The sequence below is a fragment of the Danio rerio genome, chromosome 20 (assembly GCF_052040795.2).
Source record: "Danio rerio strain M-AB ecotype USA chromosome 20, GRCz13ab, whole genome shotgun sequence".
Taxonomy (NCBI): domain Eukaryota; kingdom Metazoa; phylum Chordata; class Actinopteri; order Cypriniformes; family Danionidae; genus Danio; species Danio rerio.
In genome coordinates this window covers 44509978-44531091 of record NC_141040.1, presented here as the reverse complement: position 1 = coordinate 44531091, position 21114 = coordinate 44509978, and the positions used below count along the sequence as shown (strand labels likewise).

Here is a 21114-nt window from a genome sequence, read left to right as displayed (position 1 = left end):
AGGAAAAACAAAATCTGTATGAACAAACTAATAAATGAGTGAACTAATAAAGGAGGGAATGAAGGAAGGACTAAATGAATGAAGGAAGAATTCAAAGAAGGACTGATCAAACTAAAGAAGAAAGGATCAAATGAACTAATTAATGAATGAATGAACAAAGAATCTAATGAAGGAAGAAAAACAATTGAATGAACAAACTATTGAATAAGTGAACAAATAAAAGGAGGAATGAAGGAATGACCAAATGAATGAAGGAAGGATTCAAGGAAAGACGGACCTAACTAAAAAAGGAAGAAATGAAAGAATGAAGGACCTAGAAGTAACAAAAATATCAACGAACGAATGAAGGGAAGAACGAAGGAAGGGACGAATGAAGGACATAACAAACAAACAATGGAAGGACGATTGGAAGGAACGAACGAATATAAAAAGATCACTAAATGAACCACAGAATGTTACGTTTACAAATCCCTGCACAAACTGCATGTAAACGCATCAATGAATGAACATGCAAACTCCACACAGAAACACCTACTGAGCCGAGGCTTGAATCAGCGACCTTCTTGCTGTGAGGCTACAGCACTACCTACTGCGCCACTGCTTTGCCACTTTTTTACTCATATTATGTATAATATTTACAACAGATATTTTAACTCTACTTGCATTTTCGGGCAATTATTGTTACTTTTACTTGAGTATGATTTTTCAGTACTCTTTTTTTTTTACCATTGTTGTGCTTTCTGTTTGATTTGGGTAACATCAAATTCTCCAAAACTGTTTGTCAAGCTTGCTATTATTTCTAACATTTTACTTCTAAAAGTTCAAATCACACAAACTCTGCAGAAACTCACTTCTGGTACGAGCCCCTCCTCTGGAGAATCGTTAGTCTATAGCAGTAGCTGATTGGCTCCTGTACTAAGGCGGGGCTTCATTCACCATATGACCATTATTACACTTTTTTCCCATTCAAAACTATACAAGTGATATGTCTTGTGTGTTCTATAGTCTTTAACACCACACTGCCTTTTGTTGTTGACAAGAAAAATAAAGTGTGCTGCGCTTTTTATGTTGTGATATTCAGGATTTGTAAAGTCATATAGCTCCAGATAACTTCAGACACCGATTACAATTCTCTCCTTCATCTTTAAAAGTCTCTGTAGTCGTCTTGACAACACAAACACTGCTATCATCATAATGAAAACCCCGCCTCTTCTTTCATTTGATTGGACAATGAATACGATGCAAGTGATGAGCATTTTTGCTCAGAGTGTATTTTTTTCAACTGCAGGCACACATTGTGCAAAGGCAAAGTCATTCAAAAAGTGCTTTTGGTGTGTATAAATTAAGCTTCTTTTGATGAATGTAGCATAGTCAAGTGATTAATAGCTTAAAACAAAACAAAAAAAGATTATTGCTTTAAATATATCTTGCAACATGGCAAGAAAATTAATTTAGAATGAAAATAAAAAAATTTTACACCACTGACATGTTTTTTTTTGTGTTGTGAGCATAAAGCCATTTAATTCTGGTGTATTTTTATGAAGAAAACAATACATGTATTGTCTTTAGTGTCTTGATTTTCGAGGGGAATGTATGGGAAAGTATGGGAAAGCAAGACTAAAATACTTTTTTTATTTTGCATTTAATTTACATACGTATTAGCGGTCTGTAAATCTGTCAAAAAATAGCACATCTCAATATTACAGTATAATGTCCACCCTAAACACAACTCCACAATTTGGATTGTAATGCAATAATGTGCACTTTTGGTGAAGGTGCTTTAAAGCTTTTGAAGCTGCATTTCAATATAAAAAAAAAATCTCCAAAAATAAAGCAGCAGTTGTCTGTCGTAAAAATTGATTCAATAAATCCTTTATTCAGTACTTACAATATTATCATCGATGTTAAGTATTACACACACACACACACATTGCCTATTAATCTAAAAGCTGGCTGCTTAGTATAAAAAAAAATAACCATGTGTTTCATGTTGTGCGATTAGATTTTCATGCATGGAAACAATCTGAACAGCTTGCACCAGCTGATCTTGCCTGAGATTCTGCCGTCTGAACTGGGTGGCATGTTGCCTCCGTACGACATGGGCACATGGGCCAGAACGCTGCTTGACCACGCATACGACGAGGAGACGGACTACTGCCCCGAATCCTACACCCTTTCTGTTAAAGACCTGGAGAAAGACCTGTCGCCCAAAACCATGAAGAGGTTTGTCACTTTTCAGTATATGATTTAGCACTTTACCACGGCTGAGTTTAACGTATTTGTTTTATTTTTGCATTTTATTTTACACTTAAGGGGGAGGCTTTATTTGTATAATTTTTACACTTTCATTTTTAATTTTCATTTAAAATTAAATTTTATTTCTTGAAATGTAAATAAATTTTTTCATGTTTTATTTGTGTTTTAGTACATTTTAATGATCGTAAACTTTATTTATCAGCATTAAATAATAAAAATAGGTTACTGCAGTTTTTTTCTCAGAATTGCATTGCATAAGCTTTCTTATAATTGTGGGAAGGAAATCACAAGCTTTAAAGATATAGGGCCCTATCATACATCCAGCTCAGTAAGGCTCAAGACATGTATGGTGGGATTTGTTGCTATTTCCAGACCAGCGCAACAGTAATTTTGCGTTTTGCACCACGTCATTTAAATAGCAAATTCATTTGGGCCCCTTTGTGGACTTATGGGTGTGCTGGTGTTAATATGAGGAGTGTTAAGGCACATTGTTGACGCTTTGCTATTTTGAGTAACTGAAATAGACCACGCCATTGACCAACTGAAAGCAGGTTTAAAGTCCAGCGCAGAGCGCGTTAGTTATGGGCTTATGCAAGTCCACCACTTACACATTGCTTAATACAAACAGTATGTACTACAATACACAAATATTTTTACAGATGACAAAAAATTAAATGATTAAAATGTTACAAAAATGATTATTTTCTACATAAATATAAAACTTATTTCAGTTTATTCATGACAATTTGCATTTGTACAATGTTATTATTATAAGCAGAATTATTTATTATATGCGTATTTATATTGTGTTTTGGAGAAGTCAACATTACCATATGGGGCTAAAGAATAAAACCTTTGTTTGGTTATAGTTTTTTGACCACACTTCTTTGTTATTGTTTATTTATTAATTTGCTGAAAATTAGAACTAAATTTAGAAATTGAAACAAATCTTTGCGCTTAACTAACTAAATTAAATATGTTGGCAAATGGATGTCTTCGGCAGATTGTGTCCAACACCGTTTCCTTCTCCACAAAAGTAAAGAGAAAGAGAAAGTAAAGAGGCTGAATGGAGGAGGCTTATTCTTTATCCTCGTGCTGCAGATTGTCTGTTTAACTGTTTTCTCGCTTGTGAAGCATTCAGTTTTTCCACTTACAAAGTCGCCATGTAAATAGCAAAGATGCAACTGAACCTTAAAGGGAATGGGAAATGACACTCTGATTGGTTTAATGCACAAAACACCCATAACTCATTAGAAGAATAAGCACAACCCCGTTGGACCATGCGCCAGGGTGCAAAACTTATTTTTCCGTCCTTAAAATTGCAAAAAAAAGAAGATTCAGACCTTTTGCACCATGCACTCTAGACTTTGTGCCTAGATCGTTATAAACTTTCTTAAAATTACGAGAAAAAAAGTCAGAATTCTGACATAAAAAGTCTCTAGTGTGAGTTATAATATCAGAATTTACTTTATATATCTTGCAATTCTTAGAAATAAAGTTGCAACTGTAGGGGAAAAAGTTGGAATTTTGAGATAAAATGTGTCAGTTGGAGTTATAAAATCAGAATTCTGGCAAAAAACAATTATTTATTTATTTATCACAAAGATTAGAACATTTTTCTGATTTAAACTTGTCCTTTCTATCTTCCCATAGCACATTTTTTTAGTGAATATAACAATTTCTGAATGAAAATGTTCATTTTTAACTGTTAAATGCAACAATTTCACAATATTTATTGCTTATTTAAACTTAAATATAGTATTTAATTTAATTGAGTGCATTTTTATTTTAGTGCAAATTAGATTTTTTTATAGTTATATAGTTATAGTTAGGTTTTAAATGATAGCTTTTATTATTTTTCATGTTTCAACGTCTATTTATTTAATAGCTCACAACTTTTACATTTTTGTTTTTCAACTATTCAACTATTTATTTTTATTTCAGCATTATTTATTCATTTAAAAACATAAATTTAATTAAACTACATTTCATTTTATTGAATACAAGTTTTTTGAAGCAAGCATGTGAGGTCATCATCCTGCTCATATTATGCTTGCTGTTTATTTCTGTTGTGCTTGTTAAGTAACTTCATTTGGTGGCTTGCCATGGAAACAGCGTTTGCTTGCTTGCAGGCTTCATTCAAGTGGAATCATCAAGAGAATCGCTCTGGATAACAAAAATAAGCATCTATGCTAGAGGCGTAAAAAAGCCACAGTGTTTGTTGAAGGAGTCACAGTTAAGCAGAATACTGTCTGCTCTTTCTCGCTTGCAGTGCCTAGCAACTGACTCACCAGCTTCATCATTAAACACAGCACTTATTAATAAAATCAGTATTATTCAGTCCATTCCTGCATGACTATAGAGGATTGCATGGTTTGACTGATTTATGTAAGGTCATTCACCTAAGTATAAAGGGGTGTTTTAGCAGTGAATCCATAGAAGAAAAAAAAAGGTTTACAGATTTTTATAATTTTTTTGTTGAACAGTTTTTCAAAGCACCTACACTACCTGACAAAGGTCTTGTCGTCGATCCCAGTTGTAAGAGCAAATAATAATAACTTGACTTCCATCAGAAGGTAGATTTTTTTTTTTTTTTTAGATGAGTTGGATTGGCCAGCCCAGTCATCTGACATGGACATTATTGAACATGTCTGGGGTAAGATGGAGGAGGCATTAAAGATAAATCAAAAGAGTCTTGAACTCTTGAAGTCCTGCAAGAACGCTTTCTTTGCCATTGCAGATGACTTTATTAATAAGTCATTTGAGGCATTGCAGAGATGTATGGATGCAGTCGTCCAAGCTCATGAAAGTCATACACAGTATTAATGAATATTCCACTGCACCATGACTTTATATTCTATACTGTACATTATTTCTGTAAATGTGACAAGACTTAATCATTTAAAACAAGTCATGATCATATTTTATTTTGGCCTTTGTCTTTCATATAAGCCACTTCTGATACCAAATGAGCAACTAGAAGTCAAGTTATTATTTGATGATCCTAAACCTTGGATAGGCGACAAGACATTTGTTAGGTAGTGTATTTTAATAGTGCGAAGACCATTTTATTAATCTAAAGAACATGTTTCTACTACAAAGATCATTTTGTGGAATGAAAAGTTTCTTTAGATGTTCTTTGGAAGGTTTTTCATGGAACCATCAACGCCAATAAAGAACCTTTATATTTAAAGTAAAACAATTATTTTAAACTCTTGTGCAGGTCATTGAAATTGATAATTCATCCAAACTAATCAGAAAATTCTGTCATTATTTACACACTCTTTACACACTCAAAGCTGGATACCTGTAGCCATTGACTTACACCAGGGATGTCCAAACTCGGCCCTGGAGGGCCAGTGTCCTAGAAAGTTTAGCTCCAACCCTAATCAAACACACTGGAAGCAACTAATCAAGCTCTTACTAGACATACTATAAATTTTCTGGCAGGTGGGTTGAAGCAAGTTGGAACTAAACTAAGCAGGATACCGGCCCTCCAGGAGCAAGTTTGGACATCCCTGACTTACACTATTGGTTTTTCCTTTATGGAAGTCAGTAGTTACAGGTTAACTTATAAAGCTTTGCAACCACTTGAAGGTAAATTAATAATGAGTAAATGTTCATTTTTGGGTTAACTATCCTTTTAAAGATTGTGAGTCACTGGCCACTGTTTTGATTAGCTGACGTCATTGAATAGAAACACTGTTGATAATCAACATTATCCATTTAAAATGGTCATTTACAAACAAATCATTATGAAATGATTAACTTTCGTATTGGATAATCTGTTATATTATATTTTTAGCTCAAGACCTTAAGTCTCATTCGCTTCCATCGATTTTTAGAAGAAAAAAACTGCCTGTTACGCTGCTTGATGTCGCAAACTGATATTTTCTTATTATATTATTCTACTATTTATGTATAGTCATGAACACACTTGCTTGTAGAGCAAGTAGTTTGAATGTTTTCTGATATTTATTATTCCTAGTCATTTCTCCCACTGGCAACTGAATTGGAAGTTCTAAAACTATTGCAAAAACTTCCGCAGAATCAGGAAAAAAAAACAAAAAACTGTAAATTCGGGATGTCATTAGCATGGCCACACAGGACACAATCTGTGTCATTAGTTAAAATAGCTTATTTTTCTGGATTTTACCGGTCTTTGAAATATTTGACAACATGTAAGCTAAATATAGAAATAAATATAGAGCAAAATATAGAACAATGAAACATTTTTTACATATTATGCTTTTAATCATTCATCGGGCAATGAACCATGATAACTTCATTGTCATTAATTACAATATATATGTACATATTTGAATAAAAGTTTTGTGCTAAACCCAAGTAACACTCTTTTTAACACTGTTTTCAGTGAGTTGCCTATACAGGGTTAAGTCATAAGTAAGCCAACACGGAATCTGCCCGTGCAGAATTCTGCAGATTTTTCTCAGATTTTCCACAGAATTCCGCAGATTTCTGTAGATTTTTAGCCCATCATTAATTCTGTTTATTTGCTTAATCTAAATTTATTCAGTTTTTTTATTAATTACAGTAATATTATTGACTAATATGAAAATGTTCATCTGATTTATGTACAACACAGTTTGTAAAGTAATATTTTCTGTCATTTAGTAGAGATATAATATGAGATACTTGCTTTGTTTGTCAAATGGATTTGCTTTTAAACATTAAATAAAAGTTAAAAAGGTATTACTTTTTATTTCATATATTAAGGTTTTAGTTATGATACTCCTAAAAATAATTCCACAGATTTTTACCAATACTCCGCAGAAATAGCAAAAAACTTCTGCAGATTCCATCTGGCCATGGTCAAAAGTCAAGGTATGGAAGTTTGGAAATCATTTTCGACACAGAAGTCTTAAGATTATACTATATAAATGGTTACTGTGATTTATTTATTTTTTCTCAGAATTGCATAAGAAAACAGTAAAACATAATAATATTTAATTTATTTATTATTTATTAATTTATTAATATTTAATAATTAAAAAGTCACTATTGTGAGTTCAGACAATAGATCAGAATTAACTTCATACAACATTCCCTATAATAATAATTCCTTACATTTATATAGCGCTTTTCTAGACACTCAAAGCACTTTACAGACATTTTTTTTATGACACAGGGAGGTTAGCAGGCCATGATAGACAGACGTCAGTGGGCAAATTCGGCCAGGATGCCGGGGTAAAACCCCCACTTTTTTTCTCGAAAGACATCCTGGGATTTTTAATGACCACAGAGAGTCAGGACCTCGGTTTATCGTCTCATCCAAAAGACGGCACTCAGTGAGCAGTACAGAGTCCCCCTCAATATACTGGGGCGTTAGGACCTACACAGACCACAGGGTGAGCGCCCCCTGCTGACCTCACTAACACCACTTCCGGGAGTACCTAGCTTTCCCATGTGGTCTCCCATCCAGGTACTGACCGGGCGCAGCCCTGCTAAGCTTAAGTGGGCGACCATGTGAGAGTTGCATAGAGCTAGCTGCGAGCTATAAAGGGTCATAAGATCAAGGCAACTTTCACATCATGAAAAAGATTGTGGGTTGTCATGACTAACTGGGTCATGAAATCAGCACAAGGAAGTAAAGACTCTGTCTGCTGTGATAAATGATTCACAGTGTTAACATAAATGTAAATAGAGCATAAAAACACACATGATGAAGGTGTACCTGTGGCAAATATCTCAGCTGGGAGACACTGGCTACCAAATATAGCCTTTACAATGGCTCACATTGATGCAACTGTTTGTAGTGTGTGAATGATGTCAAAGTGTCCACGGGGCGCTGCGTGTCCTAGATGTTCTCCGGCTGCCAAGATCAAAGTACTGTTCCTTAAACAGCTTTGGCTCTGAAACGAAATCTCCCAGTTCACACATAATGCATCTATGTACATAACAATCTAAGCTACAGCAGAACTCTGCATTGGGGGTTATTTTCTCTTGGGTTGAATGATTAAAATAGATAATCATGCTTTCACTTTGGGAACTGCTGATGAAATATAATTATTGATATTTAATTCAGTCTATACAGTCTCAGGGATATATAATAAGTATTGAACACGTCACCTTAAACATATTTCTAAAGGTGCTGTTGACTTGAAATTTTCACCAGATGTTGGTAACAACCAAAGGAATACATATATGTAAAAAACTAATTTAATTGGTTGACAAATTAAATTGTGTAATAAAATGAAATGACACAGGGAAAAAGTATTAAACACATGAAGAAAGGGAGGTGTAAAAAGGCAGTGAAAGCCCAGACAGCAGCTGAAATCTCTCACTAGTTCTTCAGCCACCCTCTGCCCTTCGTCAGTGTAAGTTAATATTAGCTGACGGTATATATATACATATAGTCTCCAACATACAGTATATATGCATATACAGTATATACAGCAAGAAGGTTGCTGGTTCACACATGCGCTATAGGTGAATTGAATAAGCTAAATTGGGCTATAAATAAAGTGTTTGCAAGTTCTGGGTTTTGACTGAAGGGGCTTCCACTGCGTAAAACACACATTGGAATAGTTGGCGGTTCATTCCACAGTTTCTGATAAATAAGGCACAAATATTAACAGTCTAGCTTCAAAACTATCTTTATATTCTGTCGTTTAACACCATGTGAGAGCTGTTTTTTATCTATTCTCCATATTTATTCCAACATATTAATGTCTATTTTATAGTGTTTATTTTTATTTTATTGAATTCATACATACACATCACTTCCCAGCAAAATAATGTAATAATATAAATAATTTTGTTTTCAAAAGATGTCTAATAGATATCTTATAGATGTCTAAACATGGTCGTCTATGGTCGCTAAAACGAGGCTAAACGAGGGCTGTCTATGGAAATCTAATAGATATCTAAGAATAGGTCAAAACTAGAATAGTCATCAAATAAACAGAAATGAATGACTATAATCATAATAATAATAATAATAATTATTATTATTATTATTATTATTATTATTATTATTATTATTATTATTATAAACTTTATTTTACAAGGAAAGACACATTGAGATTAAAAATCTCTTTTACAAGAGCGTCCTGGCCAAGATTAAGCAGTACACGTCACATGGGTCTAACAGACGACAACCAAAAACAATTGCCAGTTAACGTGAATTACACATTGAAAAACAAACTATTCAAAACATCTACAAGCCTGTGTTTCAATTTCTAAATCCTGTATACTTTTTTTTTAATCATTTACTTAAATAAATTCTTTAAACTGCAACTTTATAGATTATTCAATTCTAAAGGTGCTGTGTATCTAAAAGCCTATTTTGCCATCTCCGTTTGACTACACATTATAAAGTCTGTCTGATCTGTCTATTTGACGACTTGTCTAGTTTTGGACTATTCTTAGATGTCTATTAGATTTTCACTGACAGCCCAAGTTTAGCATCGTTTTAGCCAAGCTGTGTATGTCTAAATGTCTATTAGACCTCTATTAAACACAAACTTATTTGCTGGGTTTGGTGAACACTTCTTATTCCTAAAACTTTTAAAGACTAAAGACTTTTGACTTTAAAAATTGCGCCTATTATGGGGAAAAGAAAAGCATTGGACTGCTGTTTTTCATTCAGGCTATTGTTTCTTGTTTTCCCACTCGTGTTTTTAATTGCTCACTGCATGTCATACTTGAAGGATTATTTTTTGATAATGGCTGGCTAACTGTACAGTAACATACTTCCAACATACTGTATCATAACCCACTTTTCACGATTCAGGCAAATCCTGGAGGAATTATTTTGTCCTACATTATTTCCTTCTGAATATTAAGTAGTGCATCCAATAGATTCACACTACTGAACATAATGGAGTGCAAACTGGATTCCTTTCATTAAATCCAGCAGTTGTCAGATAAGGTGTCAGTTTTTTTTTTCTGGAATTTTCAGGATTACAGTCACAGGTTTGTGCTTAAATGTGTCTGTCGTAGGAAAGTGCCCCAGATCTGTGCTGATGAACAACAGCACACTGTCCTCAAAGCTTCTTATGCCTTTACGAGAGGGCGAAGTCTAAAGTAGGCCAGCACAGTGAACTAAGATGACATGTTCCATTATGCATCCTTCACTTTAAACGAGTGTGACATGCACAACGCATCATTCATTTGTACTACGGAGTGTGTGGCTCTCTGTGGATGGATCTAAATGTTTGATTTGGGTCCAGCTGTTACCAACAGCTTTCACTAACGTTATGCTGATTTTAAGAACAAAAGTTTAGTAAATAACGTTCATATTAGGAAGTTTAACATGCATTTTCATGATTTTGAGAAGAAAAGGTAAAGGCTTTATAATAATATTCTTGAATTGTACAATTTGTTGTACACTTGGTCCAAATGTCTAATGAATGTTCACTCAGTGTTAAGGGAAATGTTGTGAGAGCATGATTTTTGGTACATAATTCATGTTTTCATAATGTTGTTGGAAAATGTCTTTACATTTGCATTTACATTTAGCTATATAGCTGACACTTTTGTCCAAAGCGACTTACAATTTTGAAGGTATTCAGCAATTTAATAAGAAGAGGCAATACATACAAGAAGTGCTAGTTATTCAAAGTAGCTTGTTTGTGCTCAGAGGATTTAGTGCTGGAGTAGGAGTTTTTTATAAAGGTGGTTTTGGTATTATTTCACCAGGGTTCAGGTCTTCTCTGTAGAGATGGGCTTTTAGTTGTCATTTGAAGGATACCAGTGTAGCTGCAGTCAGAGTGGGAGTGGGAAGATTATTCGACCAGCAAGGAACACTGAATGAAAAGGTTTTGGAAATTGACATACTGTATAACCTCTCTGCTAGACACCACAAGCAACATTCCCACGACGTGCTTTTGATTTTATTGTGCTGATGCTGACATTAATGTTCTTGGAATATTACAAAAGAAACATTTAAATAATAAATATTAAAGTTGTGGGTAGGTTGTAATAATAATATTATTTTATAGTTTTTAAGAACATTCTAATGACTGTAGTAATACTGGACATTTTAATGTTTTATAAAAAATGCTAATATATTATTTTAGAATGCTTACAATTGAAACTGAGAAATGTCTGTCACTACATTTGAAGAGTCGAATGGAAAAATCTCTAAGCGCCATCTGAACTTCTCTTCTAATACGAGCATCTTTCTTTTATTTAAATCTTTATGGCAAAGATTAGGTTGTTTTTATTGTCCTTAAAGTGAAATAACTGAACACAAACATAGGAGGCTGAGAAAAATGCTCGTTTTACAAGAAACTTTCAGACGACACTATTTTTCTATTCATTTATTTATTATTTAATTAATTCATTAATTTTAAAAATGATTTAAAAGTTTGACTGAAAAAATGTGCATAAGTAATTTATCTCTTTCATTATTTATATTTTCTAAAGTATTATATTATATTATAATATATTATATTATATTATATTATATTATATTATATTATATTATATTATATTATATTATATTATGTTATATTATATTATATTATATTATATTATATTATATTATATTATATTATATTATATTATATTATATTATATTATAAATATAAATACAACTTTATTCATTGCTTTTCATTTAACGCTTATTTCCAGGTTAAAACTATACATTTCCAAAGCACTCTCAAACTTTTTCACCTATTAGTTTTTCATCTTAAAAAACTGGTCACTGGGGACACCATTCATATTTTATTTATACCCGCAGGTCCCAGTCCGTGGTGGAGCCAGGTGTCCTGAAACGACCAGAGAAAGTGAAAAGTGAAGAAGAGAACATGCAGCCGCTGCTTTCGCTGGACTAAAGCTTCTTAATTCCCCAGGCAATGAGGAACCATTCCACCCCGTCTGCTGGGAAGGAGTGCGCCTTGTTCCTGTAACACACAAAAACACGAAAAAAAAAATGTACAAAGCAAGCAAATGTTAAGAAACGAAAGAACACACCAAACAGCCTCTAGGAACACTACGGAGGGCTGCCAGTTAGAGCGATATTTTTGAAGCAAAAGCGAACGGCGGATGTCCGTATGTATTTGTCAAGTGCCAATTCAAACGTGTAAATACACTGCGGTTCTAGACGTGAGATTGAGGGAGTAATTGTGACATGAACCTTGTAAAGACTGCTGTGAATAACCTGTGTGTGCTTCTCGTGATTATAATGTAGAACATGGTACTGTAGGACGGATAATCATGCTTATAAAGAATCACAAAAAGCTTCGGGGTTTCTGACATTTATAAAACCCCAAATCAGGAGTCGCTCTGGGGAGTATTTCGAGAGGAACGCATTGACAAGCATATGCTACTTCCATTAAAGCAAAACCACCATCGCTCATGCAGGTTTCAGTGTTTCACAGTAAATTCCCCTTTACCGAGAAAGAGCTTTTCCTGAGCGTTTGCTATTATTTAACCACACCTTAAGCTGTGTTAATGGGTTAGTATTCTTATATCCCAAAGGGGTCGGGCACATTCACTATTGGCTATAGTTGTTTCTTCACAGATGGCCTTGTTGTTTACACTCTTGTCGTGGATCTGCAGAATATTGCTTTATTTCAAATCCATTTTCCTTAGGTAGTTTCCAAGGCAGATTTGTATTCATACCAAGTACCTGATAAAGTACTTCTGAAGTTGGGATAGTTTAGCCAAAAATGTGAATTGTATTATTTACTCAGCCCCTGCTTCTAATTATCCCTAAACAGTGAAGGTGATGGGTAGTATGTCGGAATTAAAAATATTTATAAAGCATTACACGAATAGTATGTTAGTCAACCCAGGCTCATTCTGAAAATATACCCCTATATACATTTCTGGAGAGTGCCAAATACGTCCCAGGAGCTAAATTTTTTTGCAGTTTTAATTTTCGCGAATCCACCAGAGGCCGCTGTGTATGCTTTTTAAGATCTCAAATTACTCGCGAGTGCCATTCGCACCTGCTCTTCTCACGTAAATCCACCAGAGGCCGCTTTCGACTGACTGATAACCTCACCAACAGACTTCCCTAGGCCCCAACGATATTGTTTTCAAATAGCACCAATTGATCGGTGCCTAACCGCTTCCATAAAAACCCAACCGACAGTTTTTTCAAAAACAATCCAGAAAAATAAAAGCTTCCTGATTTTCACCACGTTTTCAGTTTTTACCACATTTTCACTGTTTTTTACTTACGTATTTTATTTTTAGGCTTTTGTTTTTGTCTTACCTGCTTACTGAAAATGTTTTCGCCAGATTTGAACCATGTCGTTACGATTAACTCTTTTTTTTTGTGTCTCATGTCCGCCAACATATGCTGCGAGCAACTGGACAAACTGATTACAGCGGGAAAGCTTTCCATACGGAGGCAACCGGTCAGCTGTTTAGCAAGAAAAGGAATGGCATCATACCACCCCGTAGCATTTATTTTAAAGACAAAATCTAGCCATACGTACTTCTAGCTACATAATTCGTGATCTCCAGAAATGGATATAAAGCTACGTTTTCAGAACGAGTCTATTTTGACTTTAGTATTTCCACCAAGATTCAAAGAGTCTGTTCACATATTAAGTCTAAAAATGTGCAAAAAGAAGGAGTCTTGTAACTTCCTTTGTTTTCAGTGGGCTTCTGTGCTCTCATTCCTATGACTATTTTCTATCATATTAAGCCACAGTATATTTGGCAACCCAGGCTCATTAAAAATGCGTGACTCAGCATAATTTTTTTGCAAAACCTGACTTGTTGCACATTTCAGATAACAAATCCACTAGAGGGCACCGTGTATATTTTAGCAAATCTGAAATATGAAAAAAGGGGCTTTACCACTATATAGTGTTATTATTGTGTTGATGTCTCCGCAGGAACCTAAAGGCGAAAATGATAGCAGAATTTCTCAAATATGTGTATTATTTCCCCCCCAAAAAATGTAGATATTAACGCAGAGCAGAAATTGTTTTTATGCGTATATAGATCTGCAATGAAGCGCACATTTTTATCATCAAGAAGAAATATATATATATATATATATATATATATATATATATATATATATATATATATATATATATATATATATATATATATATATTATTGTGTTACAGCTTAAATAAACTTTATAATGCAAGAACACCATTGCGTACGCATAATAATACAGCTGTTTTGTGTCAGTTAAATCAGCTGACTGTTTAAATTCAAAATATTTAACCCAACCAGTTGAGTTATTAAGTAAATAACCTAACAAAAGCTAAAAATAACCCAAAAAGAACCAAATATTTAACCCAACTGGTTGAGTTATTAATAAATAACCCAATAAAGGTTCAAAATAACCCAAAAAAGCACCACTCTATTTAGGTCAACCAGGTTAAATAAATAACCCAATGTTTTTTAGAGTGTAGTAGTATATTATTGGCACATATTTTTTTTTTCCAACTTTGTTTGAAGCAAAAAATACCTGTCAAAGATTATCATACAAGTTTAGAAATATATAAGGGTGAGTAAATAATGGCAAAAGATTCGTTTTTGGCTTCACTATCTCTTCAGTGTTCATTAAATCGCTTCATTCAGTATTGCAAACTAAAACATTAAGACACTGGTTTACACAGAGCCATAAACATGGTGTTGTACAGTCACACATGCTAGTGCATGCTTCCACACGGTTATCTTGGTCAGCTTATTGTTTAGATTGTGTGAAAATAGTTTTCTCTTAATTACTCAGCTGTTTTCTGGAATGCTGTGCGGTCAGTTTCTTTGGCAATAGGATTTTTCAGCTAGTTTATGAATTTAAAACATACAATAGATCATTTCACCGTTTGATTTGAGGGATTTACTTTTGGTGTGCGTGTGTAAGGAACAAGGGCAATATATAGTACAGTTAAAATACAAGTGCATACAAACCAAGCATTCAGACTTTTACTATTGTTTGTTTATCTATCGGGAGCAAATAATTACGCCACTTATTTTTAAGGAAATGATTTTCCCAGACAGAAATGTACAATACAAAGACTTATTTAAAGCCTCTAACATGGCCGAAGAGTCAAATTTAGGAATATTGTTGTTATCTTAGTATTTAATGTGATTATACAATGTACAATTATGTGGGCACAGCTTCTGTACAGTGGTTCAGTTTTGTCCTGTTTTTATTTTTGTATTTCTTACAATCCATGCATAAAGTTTACGAATGATTTTTGTATATTTTCTGAAACATACATACAGTATGGATGCACTGGCAGCATCTAAAACTTAGCCGTGTATACTTAGCTTTCAGAATGCATATATATATATATATATATATATATATATATATACACATACACATATAAACACTACCTGACAAAAGTCTTGTCATCAATCTCAGTTGTAAGAGCAAGAACTAATAACTTGACTTCTAGTTGATCATTTGGAAAGTGGCAGAAGAAAGATTTATCGATTTTTTAGATTAATAATCTTTTGAACTGCATCCCAATCATCACAAATACACAGAAGACCTATTGAAACCTGCATGGATTCAAGATTCTCACAGAAATCAGTCAAGTTTGGTGAAGTAAAAGACATGGTTTGAGGTTACATTTAGTATAGGGGCTGTGCAAGAGATCTGCAGAGTGGATGGCAACATCAGCAGCCTGAGGTATCAAGACAATAGTGCTGCCCATTACATTAAAAACCACAGGAGAGGGCAAATCCTTCAGCAGGAAAGCGCTCCTTCTCATACTTCAGCCTCCACATCAAAGGAAAGCTCCAGTATTGGCCAGCCCAGTCACCGGAAGGAACAATATTGAGCACGTCTGGGGTAAGATGGAGGAGGCATTGAAGATGAATCCAAAGAATCTTGATGAACTCTGGGAGTCCTGCAAGAACTCTTTCTCTGCCATTCCAGATGACTTTATCAATACATTATTTGAGTCATTGCAGAGACATATGGATGCAGTCCTCCAAGCTCATGGGAGTCATACACAATATTAATTCTTTTTCCACTGCACCATGACTTTATATTCTATACTGTTCATTATTTCTGTTAAGTGACAAGACTTTTGCCTAAGCAAAGTCAGACCTTACTGTCCTAATGAAATAATTAAAAATCAAGGCACGCTCATACTTTATTTTGGTAAAATAAGCATCATTTAGAGGCCTTTGCTTTTCATATTAGCCACTTCTGATACCAAATGATCAACTAGAAGTCGTTACTATTTGTTGTTCCTAAAACTTAAATGAGTGACAAGACCTTTGTCAAGTGTGTATATATTATAAAGTTCCATTTTATACATGTTGATAATGTCACGGATTAAACACTATACACTCAGACTACTCATTCCATGCATTCATCTTTAAAGTTGTTTATGTTTAGGGTTGTATTTTAGGTGCTGTTACGTATTTTTCACATGATGTATGTTTCAGTATTTATGCAAATGTTTTTTCCTCCATCTGTGGCTTTGGACACTAAGAATATCCTGATTTGTTCCTCTTCAAACAAGCAGCTTAACAGTCCAAGTGATGATTTATTAGATTTTACTGACAACTTGTTAGGGAATGTAATTGGTTTTTATTTGCGAAATCTAAAGTCTCTCATGACTCACTGAGGTTCTAACATTTCAAGGAGCGAAAATTGCTTCTAATCGCTTTGCTTTTTCATCATGGACAGAAACAGAGTTTAAAAAAAGCTGAAAAGAAAATTTGGTCGTTTCAAATCTGAATGTATTTTCCAGAGAATAATGTCAAACTACTCTGGGTTCAGAGAATGATACTATATGAATGCTTATTACTCCATTTCCTGAATTATAGGATGTTCAGATACGGTGAGCTGGAAGGCCTAAAACGATGGTGTAAATTTCAGTATATATTTAGTAGAGCTGTGTTAATGCCATGATCAGTATTTTAATAATACCTTGAATTGATTTGTATTCCTGTATATGTTTTGGTCATGCTGCATTATGAACAGCCTTGTTTGTATTTTAGGCATTTGGAATGTTAATCATGGATATGTACATGTATTTCCGTTACAACCAAAGCAACCCTGGGTCGAGGAAACCGACTGCTATCCCCAGCTTTTCTAAAGACTACAGGAACAACACATTTGTTATTTCTTTGATTGTTGGCTTATCTTTTTCATATCACGTTGATTGTATAATAGGGTGTTAGTGCTGAGAAGCCCATGCAGTATAGAGGTATTATCATGCAGAACACTACATGTGGTTTAAAGGAACATGTTGAATGGGAGTAAATATGTGTATATGTCCTTTCAAAATGCTGAGATAAATTATGTAACTGAAACTAAACTGCGAAAGGAAAAAAGCAGCCAATAAATATTGATATACATAGTTTAAATCTGACCCGTTTTTGTGTCTGAATATTTCAGCTTGGCCTTTGTTCTTTTTTTCTGTTATAATGTTGTTTTGAGTGAATCAAAAAAGACAAAAATCAACAACGTACAGCATATATTGTATCTTAAATGCTGTTTAATGCACCTCAGAGGTACCAAGCATGTATTTATCTTGCAATTAGAGTTGGACCAATGTTTAAAGTTTTAAATATGTTGAATGTAGATCTGAGAAAAGATGCTTTTAACATCAATCCAAAATTCAGTCTTCATGAGTGAATGTTTCGTTTAACTCGATGAGTCATTGAATCACTGCCTGAACTTTTCATGAACTAAACACTACTGTAGAATAATGTAGTAAGGAAAACCCATATTGACAATATTGTTTCTAAAATGCTGTTTAATGTAGCTCAGAGATATCAAGAACGCATTTACCTTGAAGTGGGACCACTGTTTTAGGCTTTAAATATATTAAATCTACTTTAACGAAAAAAGATGCTTTTAACCTTAATCTTCATGAGTGAATGGTTTTGTTTAACTTATTCAAAATGACTTGCTGAATCATTAGTGTAAATTAACCGATTCTTTCAAAAATGCTGATTCCTTCATGAACTAAACACTACTGTAAATGTTTAAATTCAGTCTTCATGAGTGAATGTTTCGTTTAACTTGATGAGTCATTAAATCACTGCCTGAATTTTTCATGAACTAAACACTACTGTAGAATAATGTAGTAAGGAAAACCCATATTAACAATATTGTTTCTAAAATGCTGTTTAATGTAGCTCAGAGATATCAAGAACGTATTTACCTTGCAGTTGGACCACTGTTTTAGGCTTTAAATATATTAAATGTAGTTCAACAAAAAGATGCTTTTAACATTAATCTTCATGAGTGAATGGTTTTGTTTAACTTATTCAAAATGACTTGCTGAATCATTAATGTAAATTAACCGATTCTTTCAAAAATGCTGATTCCTTCATGAACTAAACACTACTGTAAATGTTTAATGCAGCCCAGAGATGCAGTGAATCATTGGTTCATGGATTCATTTAATTGATTTGTTCAAAACTGCTACTTCATTTAGGAATGAAGCAAGTGGATCTCTTGATGAATATTAAAGGGGTGGTCCACTATGATATCATATTTTTATATTTAGTTGATGTGTAATGTAGCTGTGTGAACGTAAACAACATCTCTGTATGTAATGTGATCAAAGTTCAGTGCAAAACGAGACATTGGCTTTTACAAAGTTAGCTTAGCAAAGCCTACATAGAACAAAGTTTCGGGACTACAAAAAAGATCTCACAAAAGATTCAGGTTATGCACAATTACCATGCGCAGCAAAGGGGCGTGGCCAGAGGCGCTGTAATGTGATAGCAGAGAAAGCTAAAATGCCATCCAAATGCTGCTATTTTCACATAGCTTACTCTGTTTCTGTATTTGGGCTTCCAAATGACATGACATAAAGAGAGAAGTGCTTACAACTGAATTTTAATTATGTTCCAGAGAATTATAAAAAAGATATGGATAGCATTTGACAAAGGACAGCTTCCAGAATCTCTCCCAGTTCAGTAATGGACTCTGCTAGAAAATCCTCAAAAATAAGAGAAGAAAGAAAGGAGCAGCTCCAACCATAACAGAAGAAGCTGTGGATTGTGAGCCACAACCTGTAAGTATTTATTATTATTATTATTATTATTACTATTATTATTATTATTATTATTATTATCTTTTTTGTTAAAATTGATCTATTACATGCATAGTTTCTAGTGTTAAAGGTATGTTGTAGCAAGGGTGTAACCAATGGGAAATGCTGTCTGGCACCGCTAACAATTTAGCTACAAATTCATGTTTTATCAGTCAAACCACTGTAAACACACACAGTCTTCAGCAGCACTGCTGTGTCTCTCTGTGCGGCCGCTTTCTGTGTGAAAGACACTTGTCAGATTTCAATTTAGAGAGCAGGTATAAGGTTCAGCTGTGTCCTCTTCATTTTCTGTCTGATTCAGGCTCAAGCTGATATGGCTAAAAGTTACACTGACTTGACAGTATAACAGCAGAGGCACAGCACATACTATTAGAGGTGTGATGCTTTTCCTGGTGATGTTGAGCTGATCTGCGAATCACATTACATTATGTTAGCTGACCAATCAGAGCCACTTAAGGGCGGGCCTTTTAGAGGAACTAGGAAATATGTTTTCATGTTAGCTGAGCAGCATACAATCAAAGTAATATATGTGAAAAAAATAATCAGATTTTTTTTTACAAATGAAGCATGAGCAAACATTGCTTTGCATCTTATAAATACAACCAAGCCTTAAAAATACACTGTGGACCACGCCTTTAACACTAATTGTTTAAAAAAATAATAATCCAGAAACAAAACAGCCCTGAAAACAGGCTTAGAATAAGAGAAATATAAAAATTAGAATTAGAGAAATAAATCTTTTTGGGTGAAAAAAAATATTTGGTTTATTAAGGATCTACTTAGATTAAAAGTAAAAAAAAATAATACATATTTTTCAAATAGATATTTTGAACTTTTTGAAGTGTCTATAATATACAAAGCATATTATTATTAGTAGCAGTTGTAGTAAAAAGTTGTAGTAGTATTATTATTAATAAAATATTTTTGAGCAATAAATCAATGTATTAGAAACATTTCTAAAGAATCAAGACACTGAAGACTAGAATGAGATATAATACCTAATGCTTTACATAATAATAAATAATAAACATTTTAACATTTTTATTGTTTTCACTTTAGTTTCAATATAATAAATGCATCTTTTTTTGCTTTTATTTTAGCAAGTACTTGGAAAAACTAGTAGTACATCACTCCTTAACAATCTGCATTATTTAATGTATCATAATATAATGTTTCACTCATAAAACCGAAGAACTACATAGCAAGTACTCTTCCAGCCTTTTTTGGCTTATGTGTGCAGCTAATAAGTTTGAAGTCATCGTTTACACTCTAAAGGGACAGTTTGTTTGCTGAGCCTGCACAAAGCCGGTGCCAAAATCTGCCTGTTGTCCCGATCTCACTCTGTGCCGCCCACTCCGAGCGTCTGCCCTGAGCCCTCGAGTACAAACACAGCACAAAACCACTGGGCGCCTGCATTATTTAGTGAGGGTGTCATCATAACAGCTCACACCACCTTAAGTGTGCAATCAGGAAGCAGCTCTCTGATGGCCACACATATGTCATATACTGCAGCACAGAGTCTTATTAAAATTAGGGTGGCCTTCTCTGAAAAGGAGGACATTTTGCTTAATTCAGTGAAACTGGTATAAAAAAAACTGATACATTTCACCATTAAGTGGTCACATTTTTCTCTTATATTTATTTACAAGAGCTTTTTAAGTAGGCACATTTTCCGTGGCATAGAAGCATCATATAAAATGGCATTTAGATGTATTTACACAGACTATTAAATGCTATACTCAGAGATTCCAGAAGTGCAATACATTGCAGTTGCAATTGAATAAATAATGTTTGGATACTGGGGTTTTAAGTGTTAAATATATTGGATATAAAAGTATGAAACAAATACATTAATAATAAAGCTAAAACTGTCATG

At 33.8% G+C, this 21114-nt stretch overlaps 1 protein-coding gene across 1 annotated transcript in view; it reads left to right on the top strand.

Moving 5' to 3' along the window:
• Positions 1-12144, top strand: part of clvs2 (clavesin 2) — a 52246-nt gene extending 40102 nt beyond the window's left edge. Inside the window, 2 exon segments of the mRNA NM_001025545.2 lie at positions 2003-2223; positions 11966-12144. Of these exon segments, the coding sequence (NP_001020716.1) occupies positions 2003-2223; positions 11966-12059 (315 nt within the window). The 3' untranslated portion in view covers positions 12060-12144.
• The last annotated feature ends 8970 nt before the right edge of the window (positions 12145-21114 follow it).